Source organism: Monodelphis domestica, chromosome 1, assembly GCF_027887165.1.
Source record: "Monodelphis domestica isolate mMonDom1 chromosome 1, mMonDom1.pri, whole genome shotgun sequence".
In the NCBI taxonomy this organism is placed as follows: domain Eukaryota; kingdom Metazoa; phylum Chordata; class Mammalia; order Didelphimorphia; family Didelphidae; genus Monodelphis; species Monodelphis domestica.
In genome coordinates, this window is record NC_077227.1 from 580,209,444 (window position 1) to 580,223,610 (window position 14,167).

Sequence of the window (14,167 nt, forward strand, 5' to 3'; positions counted from 1 at the left end):
TATGTCCCAAAGACAAAGAAAATATAAAAAGAAGTAGACTGATCAGAACCTCTGACCCAGAATCCAGGCATAGGAATACACAGCAATTCTCTGTAATCCCATGATTCTGATGTTGAAATGAATATAGTACAAGAAAAATAAATTTTCACAACTACAAATGTAGAGTTCCTTTTTTTCCTTTCTGAGATTTTATTTTACTTTATTGTTTACTGATGAAGGCCAGTGAGTCAGTAAATATTTATCATGCATCTACTCTATGTCAGACTGTAGCAAACACTGGAAATAGAAGGAAAAGGAAAAGATAGTCTCTGTTTTTCAAGGAATTCACAATGTAATGGTAGAGACAACATGTAAAGTTCCAATTATAAACAAGCTTTATACAAAATAAACCAGAAATTATAAACAAGATATTGGCATTAAGAGGGATTAGGGAAAATTTCCAATGGAAGATGAAATTTGACCTGGGAATTGAAAATGAAGTCAGAGAATCCAGGAGGTGGAGATGAAGAGAGAGAATATTCTAAGCAAGGGGTACAGCCAGTGAAAATGCTGTGACTTGTGAAATAGAATTAATAGGTAGAATTAAAAAAAAAGATTGCCTTGTAGCAATGAGGACCTAGTAGAGGCTACCTACCATATATTTATAGTATACCCTGCCAGCACACAATTTTGGGATTCTCTCCAGCTTTGTTCAAAAGCACCTGTATAGGAGTGAAGGAAACAGAAGGCAGGAATGATCCAAGGTCTTTGGCAGAACAAGATAAGCAGTTGGATAAAGGGGCAAAGAAATCAAAGAGTAAAGTATAGATTTAGACTGGTGTACCAAGGGCTTACGTTGAAGAAAGGAAGGGAATACAGCTAGTATAAGGATGAATACTTGGGAAAGAAGTGAGAGGTAAAGCAGTAGGGAAGGAGTTCACAGGATGAAACACAAAAATAGTTTGGAGGTTGAAATATTGATTATAAATGATATTATTGAGGCGGATGCTGTGTTAGAATACTTTGCTTGATAATTACAAAGTATCTTCCTTCACTAGGCTAGTATATGACTGCTTGGAGATTAATTATATAAAATTTTATTTAGTTATATTTAACAGGTAGGAGTATGAGGATTAGTAACAAGGAAAGCCTTAACACTAAAGTGAAACTAAATATCCACACACTCTCATATGTTTGCCTTATGGCAAAGTCTTTAGGATTATGAAGCTACTCTGAATTTACCACCATTACCTAAAACCCATAAAACATGCTATTTTACTAAAACCTAATCTATAATCCTTCTTAAAATAACTTCATTTTGTTAACAGTCTATCCAAGAAAATAGAGTCAGTTAGCCCAATATGGCAGAGGATAACTAACCAGAGTATGGTTCTGAGATGTCTCCAGTTCAGGCAAACAGGCCTTTGATCTTTCTTCCCTCAAAAACAGTTCTCCAACACAGCAGATCTGACAGCTTCTTTCTTCAAGATGAATTCCCAAAGTCAGGAAAGAAGTAGAAAACCCTCTTAAGATAATTTAGAGTTCTTTCTTCCCTATCACCACCAGAGAGCAAGGTCTGAGTTGAGTCTTTCTCCTCCAGCAGCCAGAGAGCAACTCTCAGAAGACCATGACCAACTGTCAGAACTTTGCCTGCTTCCCTCCTTCCAAGTTCTCATCTCACGCACAGAACTCTGTCTTGCCTGCAGTACCAGAAATACCTTCTTAAATTTCCTTATCCTAATCAATACTTAATTAATGTATTTTTTATTTCATTCCTACAAGGTGAAAAGTTGAAGAAGAGGTACAAGGAAAATAGATCATGAACAGCTGAATAAATTTTAGTTAGTTGCACTAGTAGTGTTGAATTTGTGGATAGTGGCAATATCAAAGGTATCCTTGCAGATAGCTGAGGAGGAATAAAGGAGTACACCATGTTGAATGAGTTTAGTGAGGAATTGTGAGGTTAGGTGCTTCTATGTTGATGTCTCTAATATGAGGGCAGGATTTTTGGAGAAAAGAAAGCCTGTATGCTGGACACTGAACTCAACGAGGAAAGAAAGGGAATGTCCTGAAAGTTGGGAGATAATAATTACCATAATTTTGATTAAATGATGATATATTTGGTCAAGTGAACCTCAAGGAAGAAAGATGACTAAGTAATGATCATAGAGGGAGAACCTGGAAGTAACAATGAAGAGAAAGGAATATTCTAACTCCTCCACTTTTTAATGATTTGCTATTTATCCTATATTTCGCTTATTTGAACATAGGTATTTGCTTCTTGTCTCCATTATTAGATTATGAGTTCCTTGAGGTCAAGGATTGTCTTTTGCCTTATGCCTGGTACTTAGCATAGTGTCTGATCTACAAAAGGTACATAATAAATGCTTACTGATTGACTACTTGACTAATCTATTTCATAGGAATACTAAAACTATTCTGAGAGGTACGTGTTGTTATCATCCCTATTTTGTTGTTGAGGAAACTGAAGCAAATAAAATCTAAGTGCTCAGAGTCATATAGCTAGTAAATGAGAGGCCATGTTTGAAATCAGGTCTTCTTGACACCAAGTAGAGTATATTCTTACTACTGTGCTACTTAACTGTGTCCTTTTACATAATTTGAATTTACTTGAAAACTTCCTAACCCCTCTTCTTAGGCTAATTCATCTTGGTAAGGGTTACCACTGGCAATTGCTTTATTTTTAGCAAAGAGGAAATTACCTTTTAAATTACGTTTCAGTTAGTGGCAGAGCCCAAGCTACTTAGGTTCCCTAGTTTCTAAACCAGTGTTCTTTAAGGAGGTTCCCTCATTCTAGAAGTTTCCCTTGAAAGTCTTTGATTTTTAAATGTGTTGATAATATCAGAGCCCAAAGCACTGAATAGTTCAAGATTTCTATCTGTCGTGTTAAGTGCTAATATACCCTTGAGATAGTTCCCACTTTGCAGGCATTGGTCTTCCAGCTGCTTCCATTTAGGTCCACAATTTTTCTGTTGTTCTAGCAAGTGTTCAAATATTGGAAATTTAAAGGTTATAAAGTATTTAAAGCACATTTCCACTTACAGATTTTCTTTAATAAAGGCAGAATGTTCATCTGAGTCCACAGTAATGAGAAGAAAGTCTAGCATAAGGGTGACATACAAATCCCATTATTTCCCTCTGCATAAGAAGTGTGATCCTTTTGATGTCAAATATGAAGAAATGAAGAAATGATGCTTCTAAAAGTAAAATCCTCCTCAGTTAAATATGCAAAGTGCAGAATCCCCCAGAGCGCTCTGGGATAACCCAGGAATATAAACTCTGACTTTAAGCAGTAGAGAATTACACTAACCGCATTATACTTGATCGCTTTACAATGTGGTCATATGATCTTAATCGGATTGAAGCTTAGACTGAATTTAATAATGCCATTTGTCCTGTCTTGGCTACTTAAGAGTGTGTGGTGTGTGGTGTGTGGTGTGTGGTGGTGGTGTGTGTGTGTGTGTGTGTGTGTATGTAGGTGGTAGGGGACATATTCCATAAGTGTACAACTGGCTTTGGGTAGGTTGAGAGACAGGAGAGCAAAGAGGAATTAGGAGTCAGATTCACTTATAAGATATCTTGAGAATGGAGATGAAGGTGGAAAAGTAGAAGGATGATACCTTCATTGAATTTGAAAAATATTCAGGTAGTCTTTTCTCTCTCTTTTCCCTTGGATCTTCCTGGAATAAATGGTACCAATATCTAAGAAATCTTACAGAGGAATATTTGGTCTCAAGGACTGTTGTATTTAATAATTGTGAACAGTGAACACAGGACCCTTCACATTGTCTCCTTCAAATTATGGTGCTCCAATTCCAGAATTCCATACTGAGAGCAAATTTATCACTAACTCATAAATCGGATAAACACAGGAAGGAAAAAAATTAATGTCTGAATTTTTCATTGTTCTTTCTTCTAAAACCTTCATATATTGGGAGAGGGAGTTCTGTTAATAAGCACAATAGGGGGTGATTTCTATTTAGTGAAGCTTTTATTTATAAACTCTGGGTCCAAAAAATCTACATGTCACACTTTTACATTTAATCTGCATTATTGACATTTTCTCCATCACTTTCTTAAGTACATACAATTGGCAGAACAAAAAATGAACTTCTGATTTATGGAATGTTCACAATGAAAATTTAACAATCAGATCTTCAAAAGGACTCTGAAAGCCTTAAGGAAAGGCAAAACCATACTATAAGAATGCTGAGTTCCTGGTTACATTTGTGGAAAATCTTATTTTAAAAATGAGACTTAACTGTTACTGAAAATGGACATTCTTTTAAAAGATACATAATCAAGTTAAAATGCTTTATTCATGACTAGTTATTTTGTATTAGATTTAATATTATCTCTTGCAAGAAAGGAGGGATAGAAGGACTGCTATATAAGTAAAATATGTTCTATAAATGATTTTTCTAGTGTAAATTGCAGTAGTTGGGAATGAGTAACTATACTGAACTCTTTTGCCCAAAAGCATTACATTATTTCATCCTTTCTTCTAATTTCATATACTCATTAAATAGCTTTTCTGACTATTAAGCCTACCATACTACAGATGGATTGAAATGGAGGATCCATTGGTCTATGTGCTAATGTTATATAGATGAATCAGTGCTTGATAGGAAACTGCTCATGGGAGTCTGAACTGAATAGTTAACAAAGTGATAACTGTGAGTTCAGATGCAGGTAGATCTCATGCCAAGGTATTCTTTTTAAAATATCTTTCATATGAACAATCTCTCAATCAACATTTATTAAATGTCTAAAACAAAATAAATATTAAATATCTACTATGTTCTAGGCACTGTTCTATGCTCTGGGGATACAAATAGATGCAAAAGATAGCTCCTATCCTCAATGAGCTTCCTTTCTAAGAGCAGAGATAGCACACTAATAAATATCAACAAAGCAAGCCAGATACAGGATAAATAGGAAATAATTAACTGAGAGGAGGCACTGGAATTAAAAGAAGGTTTCCTGTTAGAGAGGAGATTCTTCTTGGGACTTTGATTATCTAATTCAATCTAACTCAAGTTAACACTTATTAAGCTCTTACGTGTGCAAGCCATTTTGCTAAGCACTGGAGAATATTAAAAGTTTGGAAAAGACATGTCTTCTATCCTCATGAGATCAAAAGCAGGGTGGAAAGACAAAATATGATGGTAACACATGCATTACATGATAAGTGCATATCAGTCCAGAAAGAATCTAAAAGACTCACATATAAAACAGGATAACTTCCTAAGGAAGATGCATGTGTGACTCAATAAGGAAAAAATAATTATAGGAGGATCTAAGATAGCTTCATGGAAGAGTTGACATTTGATCTGGGATAATTAAGATTCAGGAAATGTGGGTTTGAAAAAATTCTGCCCACCCTGGCTTTCAGCTTCCAAGTCTCTCTAAATCAGTTATTACTCTGTCCTTGACCATTTCACTTGTCTGTGTCCTTCTTTTCCAGGCTTTCTATAACTATCATGTCCTAGAATTACTCCAAATGCTAGTGACAGGTGGGGTGAGTTATGAAATGGAGCCATATGTGGGAAATGAGAATGCTGCCTTCTCTGAAAGCTGCTTTTCAGTGTTGATTACAAGAGGCCGGTGTAAGCTGGGTCTTCTCTCCTTGAACCAAACAATGTTATTGGATCTTCCTGTGAGTTAATTTTCTTTTAAACATATTATTAATTTCCCCTTTCTTCCCATTCTGGGTGATGTCTAAGGATGACCAGGTTAACTGTGTTAAATCAGGCTCAGGACAACTAATGAATAAACATTTATCCCATATGGAAGCCTAACAGAAAATGGGATGGAAAGTGGTCATAAAAGAAATTCAATGTATCTCATGATTCTTACCCCAATACTTTCTTTCTGGTTTTCTGGGGAACTTGTGTTTAAGCTGAATATTGTATTTTCTACAGACTGATGTCCATGTTTGCTAAATCCAATTAAATGTGGGGAAGTAGAGGTAAGTAAGGATACCAAAGGGGATTGGGTGACCTTGGTGGATGTAAACAGATCCATTGCATTCTGAGGGGATTTGAATGAAAAAAAAAAAAGCAACATTTGTGGCCCTGGGCTGTATAAATCTATGGATCTATATGGTACCTTTGGATTTTGCTATCCCCCAACTTTATGCTATTTTTTTTTGTGGAATCCACCAGAATATGAAAAATGTAAATTTGATATGATTAAGTCAAGTAAGAGAAAACTTAGCAGCAGAAGCTGGACCAGTTTGCTGTTGGAGCAGGGTACAGACTTCAAGATGCCATTTCTTTCTATGAGGTTCTACATAAAAAAACCCACACCAATAAATATTTATTTAGCACTTACTATGCACAAGATAAGGCACCTAGGTGTCACCAAGTCTGGAATCAAGGGAAGACCTGGTTTCAATTTCAGCCTCAAATCCTAGACAAGTCACTGAATCTTGTTTGCCTCAATTTCTTCTGTAAAATACACTGGAGAAGAAAATGATAAACCACTCTAATATCTTTGCCATAAAAACCATGATGAGGGTCACAAAGATTCAGGCAAGACTAATTAACTAAACAATAACCTGTATGAAGTATAGTAACTAGATGGTGCAGTAGATAGAGCCTTGATAGAGAATCTGACCAGGAGTCAAGGAAGACTTGAGTTCTACTAGGACTCCAAACACTTATTGAAGAAGTCACTTAATCCCTATTTGCCTGACTTTCTCATTTGTAAAATGGAGAAACATTGGAGAAGGAAATGGCAAACTACTTCAATGTCTTTGCCAAGTAAACCCCATGAGGTCACAAAGACTAGAATGGTAGTGAACAATTGAAGAGAAAAAAAACAATAATGTATAAGACACTGGGATTAGAATACAAAGAAATGCAAAATTATATAGTCCCTGTCCTCAAGGAGCTCACATTCTAATATGCTCTTTGGATTTTAATTTCAGAGGTTGAAACTAAATGAAAGAAAGGAAAAACTAAGCACCAAATTCTCAGTTTTTTTAAACTTCTTTTTTATAAGTTTGGTAGTTTAGAATTTTTCAACATATATATATATATATATATATATAATGATTTAGTAGCATGATATTTTGAAACTTCTTATGCTTTCAGGAAAAAACAAACTAGTTTGTGCGTATTACTACTTCTTTTCACTCTTTCTCAGTGGTCTACTGTCCTGAATTTTGCCGTTACCCAAAATTGTCATCTTTTTCCATCTGAGAAAAACTCTGAGATTTGTTTGTCCCTACTGGCCATGAGTTCTGCTTAAGTTCTCTTAACTTTTTTCATTCATTTAGACCTTAGGGAGCACCTGAGACTATGTATGACCTTTTAATAATGTCTTATAGTAAAACATGTCTTATAATAAAATTTGACCTAGACCCAGTGCTTATGTTCAAGTATCCAAAAATTTCAAGTATGTTGAAGGCTTTTCTTTTTTTTTAAATACTATTTTATTTTATACTTTGCATGTAAAAACATTTTCTAACTTTTCTTTTTTAATTTTGAGTTCCAAATTGTCTCCCTTTCTTTGATCCTTCCTCCCTTCCTTCCATGCCTACCTGAGATGGAACATGATTTGATAAAGATTTTACATGTGTAATCATGTAAGACTTTTTAAAAAATATTAGTCATTTTTGGAAGAGATCTCAAATGAAGAAAAAAAGGAAAAATGAATTATAGTTTGTTTCAGTCTGCATTCATACCCTATCAGCTCTTTCTCAGAGGGCATATGGTATTTTTCATCATGTATTTCTGGGATTGTCTTCGATCACTACATTGCTTAGAATAACTAGATCATTAAGAATTGTCCAAGAAATATTGCTGTCCTTGTGTATAGTATTCTTCTTGTTTTGTTCCCTTCTCTTTACATAAGTTCATGTAAGTCTTTCCAGATTTTTCTGAAATCATCCTGCTTGTCATTTCTTAAAAAGTCTTTTCTCTTTAATCCAATTTTTTGTCACCAAATTCTACTGTTTCTACTTTCCTAGAATTCCTTCCTATATGCAATTTCTCTCCTCTGACTCTTCTATCAACCTTCATCACCCCATGCCTACACTAATGAAATAGCCTGGTGCTTGGTTTCTTTGACTCGAGTCTCTCCACATTTCAGTTCATCCTCTACTCAGTTATCCAACTGATCTTCCTAAAACCATGTCACACCCTTCTTCCTGCCCTTATTTAATAACCTTGTATCATCCTATTCCTTCAATGATCAAATATAGAATTTTCTGTTTTCGAAGTCTTTCATAACCTTTCTCTTTGCTATCTACCCATCTTCTAAAACCTTATCCTCTGTGCTCTTCTGTCATATACTCTGAGATCCTGAGACATTGGTATCCTTGCAGTTTCTTGCACCTCCCAACTCTGGGCATTTGCGCTGCCTGGTACCTCTCTATTCTGGATTTCCCAACTTCCTTCAAATCTCAGCTAAGGCCCTATCTTTTACAAAAAGACTTTATCAATTGCTCTTACTTTTAATGTTTTCATCCTAAGATTATATCCAATTTATCCTGTATGTATGTTGTTTGCATGTAATTACTTGTATGTTTTTCTTCTCATTACACTGTGATCTTCTTTATAACAGGAACTGGAGGTTTTGGTTTGGGGTTTGTTTGTTCATTTCTATTTTACTGTTCTTGCATCCCCACAGCCAGGACATAAAAATGACCAGAGTAATTTCTAAAAACTAATAACTAAATAAATAAACATCTTCAAATTGTGATGTTAAATATCTAATCTGAAACCTCTACTACTTCTGCTCTCAAGGAGAATCAAGTGCTGAAACAATGAATTCATTGCTTTATTTATCCAATAACAATAAGGCTTCATCTTTTCCCCCTAGGCTAGGGATACTTTTGGAGAAGTGTTCTGTGCATCACTGGACAATTTTGGAATCCTGTGCCTTGGCCTATATCGTCTGATAGATGATGAATCCAGAAATCCACTACATAAAAGGAAAGTATGCTACTTTTGAAAATGCAGATTGAACAGACGGGTACAAAAAAAGCAGTCTAAATTCAATCTTGATCATTAATAAATTAATGTAGAACTGGAGGTTAGAGAAGACAGAGAGAGGCTACAGAAGGGATGAGTTGTAGTGGCTCCAGGGTCCTGGGCATAAAGTTGAAATGACAGATTGAACCCTTAAAATAAGTGATTATTAAATAGCAGGAGACAACAGACCATCTCTTTCTTGACCTAGAAGCTTTGAAATTCTCAAATGGCTTAAGTCCATTTCTGTCTTTGACTCTCCTGGTAGGAAATCTTCCTTCAGCCACGACCACTTTGACTCTTTGGATGGTGTGGCATGTGTTTGTTTTCTTGCTAGAATGTCCAGGTGCTCAATAAATTATAACCATTGAATGTGACAATATAGAGGACATGTCTCCATCAAGAGAGGGAAATATTTTTTCTTTACTCTTGAATTTTGATCTTAATCAGTGAAATAAGCTTTCCCCCCTTTCTGACAATCAATTGGTTTTCCTTCCCTGTAGAAATACTACCCTTGTTTGCTCAAAACACAGCTCTACTGCAGGTGTTGGTGGAGACCTCAACTTTTGATTTCTTTTACAGGTTTGTGATTGCTCGGCCAGACAATGATTTTAAACTACAGCCTACAGACTTTTTGTTTTGTGCCATCCCATTCAACGTTGCTAATTATAATCAACCAGTGGCAGATTTTCACAATTTAAAAACAGTAACACTAACTCCAAATTTATCGAAACAAGAGTCTCCCAAGCATAGGTTAACCAGTGATTCACCACCTTCACTTTTAAAATTAGTGGAAAAACCATCAGCACCCATCCATTCATTTTCTCCAAGACATACATCAACAGTTAGTGGTGGGATCAGGATACAAAATTTTAGAGACATAAAGAGAGTAGAAGTAAAGAAAGAAGGCATAGGAGGGGGAGAAATGGGGGATGGAGGAAGCAAAAAAAGTTTCACTAGAGGAATAGGACTAGAAACGAAAAGAGAATCAGATGATGAGGAAACACAAGTACAAGTTGCATCCTCTTATAATAAGCCTTCAATATTCAGGATTTCAATGCTTGGTAAAACATTATTCCCATAATCATTGGTATCAGAAGACCAGAAGTAAACATCCAACCTGTCTGAAGCCAAAGAGAGGTCAAGCTGCCAAAAATACAGGGGGGAAAATCAGGAAAGAGATAGTCATCCAGAAACCACTAAAGAATTTTCGGTGACTACCAGCAATATGCCATTAGATATTACAACTCAGTTGCAACAAAATGTCAAGGAAACTACATCAAAATCAGACAGTTTAATCTCTGTGAAATCAAAAATAAAGACAGAACAAAATTCTTAGTCATTCCAAAGGAATACATTATAATAAATAAATAAGTCCTTATGTCTCTGCAGTAAGAGTCCAGTATTCATTTCCTCAAGAGCAGAAGAACTGTTGATTCTCGTCTTGGTTCAGCTATTTACCAACTGTATTTTGTTTCTAGTCACTATATAAACCTCTGGGTCTTCATTTCTTCATTTTCAAAATAAATAGGTTGAGCTGGATTCAGTTCAATTACACACACACACACATACACATCGTATAATTCATATAAGGAATAAGACAAAGCAATAATTTTTTACAGCACTACTACATGAAGGAATTTTGTAGAGGAGAGAAACGTGCACAAAAATGATAAAAGGGTAGGATCTATTTTTTATTCCTCATAAGGAAGAAGAGGCAGGAAAGTTTCTTCTAGTTTTTGAAACATGAATTTTCTTTTATTTGAAGTTTATTATTCTTTTGATCCTGTTTCCTATTCTCTTTTCAACATTCCCTTTTCCTCTTCTGTGAAAGCAGTCCAAACTTGAGGGAACTGAGCAGGAAGTGGACCAAACTGGAAAGTCTGGACTAAGGAGGTAAGATTGAAATTAGGGATAGGCTGAATTTTTTAATTTTCAAAGCCAGTATTTCTACTTAGGAGGTCAACAACACTGTTCACCACACAAGCATAAAGGACAATATTCATCTAATTTTCAGTAGTATATAAGATTCAAAAGTAGTATTGTGTAATGAAAATTTAGATCTGAAGTAAAAAAAAAAAAACAGGTTCAAATGCTAATTCTGTGATTACCCATGTTACCATGCACATATCAGTTCATCTAGCTTTCTCTCACCTGGAAGATAAAGGCATTAGACCATATTATTTTTTGAAGAATATTCCAGCTCCAATTCCTAAAATCATTAGACCAACTGCCACTAGGGCAATTAATAAAGGAGACAAAACTCTATTATATTCTTCCTATTTGCTCCTCTTTACTCCCTTGCCTTTCAGGTGCCTAACTGATGAATGTATATTACTTGCTTTCATCTAAGGTCCTTGCAGTGTGAGGATATGAAAAGGACACTGGATTTTAGGGATCAGAAGTCCTGAGTTTGAACCCCAGCTTTGTCATTTGTCCTTGGATCCTGTGCAAGTCATATTCCTGGGCTTCAGTTTCTTCATCAGTTAAATAAAAAGATTTGACAAAATAGCTTCCAAAATATCTCCCATTTCTGGCATTCTGGGATTCAGATGAACCTCAAGAAGGCCTATAATTAATTATTCAAAGTATCCTACAGTGTTATGAATATAGAATTTATAGGACTTAGCAAATGATTGGATATTGGGAAAAGGAGTAAAGAGTGAGGAAATGATGAAGATGCCTCCATTTTGAGCTTGGAGACTGGGAGGATGATAGTGTCTTTGGTAATAGTAAAGGTAGGAAATAGGGAATATTTGGAGGGGGAGGAAATAGCTAATTTTGTTTTGGACATGATGAGTTTAAGATGTCTGCAGAATATCCAACTATAGATGTCCAATAGACAGTTGGAGATCAGACTGAAGGTCATGACGAAAGGCTGGATAGGTAGACTTGGTAATCATCAACATAGAAAAGATAAGTGAATCCATTGGAGCTGGTAAAAGAGCATAGAAGAGAAGAGGACTAAGTGCCAAGCCTTGGGGTTCCCTACTTTACAAATAGGCTTATCACTGCAAGTCAGATGTATAGGAGGATATCCAGGATGCATCAGTACCCATAGAAACCTAGTATTGGTGAGAAGAGGTGAATTGAAAGTGTCAGAGAGAGGGGGAGAGAAGGAAGGAGGGAGGAGAGAGAGAGAGAGGGAAAGAGGTCAGACCAATGAATTAGACATGAAATTTAAAATATTAGAAAAAAAATTTAAATCCTCAACTAGACAGCAAAATAGAAATTTTCAAAATCATAGGAGAGATGAATAAAATCAGAAGTAAAAACCTAATTAAACTTACTAATAAATAAAACTAGGAACCAGTTTTTATGAAAAATAGAAAACATTGGCTAATTTTTAAAAGAAGAAAACCATATTACCAATATCTAGCTCTTTTAAAAATAGTTTAGTAATTTCATTTTTATGGCACTAAGCAAGTAAATTGAGTAGAATTGCCATTTTTACTACGTTGACTCAGCTTACCTATAAGCAATTAATATTTCTCTAATTGTTTAGATCTATATTTCTGTGAAAAGTATTTTGTAATTGTGTTCATAGAGTCCCCTAGGTTTGTCTTGGCACATAAGCTCCCAAATATAATGTATTATCTCAATTCCTTAAATGGAATTTCTATATCTCTTTCTCTTGGATTTTGTTGGTAGCATATAGAAATACTGATGATTTATTTGGGCTTAAAGAGAAGAAAATGAGGTAAATGCAGTACCAATGAACATGAAATTAAGGCAATTTTAGAAGCTATTTTGTCCAATTATATGCCAATAAATCTGACAATCTTAGAGAAATGGATAATTATTTACAAAAATATAAATTATCCAGGTTAGTGAAAAGGGAAGATGAATGCTTAAATAACCCAATCTTAGAAAAAGAAAATGACCAAGCCATGAATAATCTCCCTAAGAAAAGATCCCCAGCACCAAATGAATTTACATTTTAATTATATCAAACACTTAAAGAAAAATAATTCTAATACTATTTAAACTATTTGAAAAAATAGGTAAAGAAGGAATCCTTCCAAAAGAAAAGAATCAAATTAACAGTATCAAAAGCAAAAAGGGTGATCTCACCTCTAATGAATAGGAAAATAAGGTAATGATTAAGAACTATTTTGCCTAATTATATAGCAATAAATATGACAATCTAGGTGAAATGAGTAAATATTTACAAAAACATAAATAGCCTACATCAACAAAAGAGGAAATAGAATACTTAAATTATCCCATCTCAGAAAAAGAAATTGAACAAGCCATCAAGGGACTTCCTAAGAAAAAATCTCGAGGGCCAGATGAATTCATAAGTGAATTCTATAAAATATTTAAAGAACAACTAATCCCAATACTATACAAAGTATTTGATCAAACGTACTAAATTCTTTTTATAATACAAATATGGTACTGATTCCAAAGTCAGGAAGACCAAATTATAGAAAAAAAATTATAGCTCAATCTCCTTAATGAACATGGATGCAAAAATCTTAAATACAATACTAGCAAAAAGACTACAGCAAGTTATCACAAGAATTACTTACTATGACCAGGTGGGATTTATACCAGGAATGCAATGATGGTTTAATATTAGAAAAACTGTCCACATAAATGACCATATTAACAAGCAAACTGACAAAAATCCCATGATTATCTCAATAGATGCAGAAAAAGCCTTTAACAAAATACAACATTTATTCCTTTTGAAAACACTAGAAAGTATAGGAATAGGAGGGCCTTTCCTAAAAATAATAGACATTATATATTTAAAACAATCAGCAAGTATCATCTGCAATTGGGACAAGTTAGCAGCCTTCCCAATAAGATCAGAAGTGAAGCAAGAACACCCATTATCACCCCTATTATTTAATATTGTATTAGAAATGTTAGCAGTAACAATTAGAGAAGAAAAATAAATTGGAGGTATTAAAATAGGCAATGAGGAGACTAAACTATCACACTTTGTAGATGATATAATGGTAAACTTAAAGAATTCTAGAAAATCAACTAAAAGGCTAATGGAAATCATTAACAACTTTAGTAAAGTTGTAGAGTACAATATAAGCCCACATAAATCATCAGCATTTCTATATATTTCCAACAAAACTCAGCATCAGGGGTTAGAAAGATTAATTCCATTTAAAACCATCCTATATATAAAATATTTAGGAATATATCTGCCAAGACAAAAACAG

General features: G+C 34.6%; 1 protein-coding gene and 1 long non-coding RNA gene across 4 annotated transcripts in view; one reads left to right on the forward strand and one right to left on the reverse strand.

Annotated features, from left to right (window-relative positions):
• The window catches only part of LOC107651093 (uncharacterized), a 126,017-nt gene extending 124,383 nt beyond the window's left edge, over positions 1-1,634 (reverse strand). Inside the window, exon 1 of the long non-coding RNA XR_001627418.2 lies at positions 1,360-1,634. This is a non-coding gene — a long non-coding RNA (uncharacterized LOC107651093). The remainder of the gene's footprint in view (positions 1-1,359) is intronic.
• KCNU1 (potassium calcium-activated channel subfamily U member 1) overlaps positions 1-12,084 on the forward strand; it is a 314,287-nt gene extending 302,203 nt beyond the window's left edge. For all 3 annotated transcript variants that reach the window (XM_056813505.1, XM_056813504.1, XM_056813506.1), the window contains 2 exons: positions 5,468-5,659; positions 8,833-12,084. In XM_056813505.1, coding sequence (XP_056669483.1) covers positions 5,468-5,659; positions 8,833-8,964 — 324 coding nt within the window. In that variant the 3' untranslated portion in view covers positions 8,965-12,084. The remainder of the gene's footprint in view (positions 1-5,467; positions 5,660-8,832) is intronic.
• Positions 12,085-14,167: the final 2,083 nt, after the last annotated feature.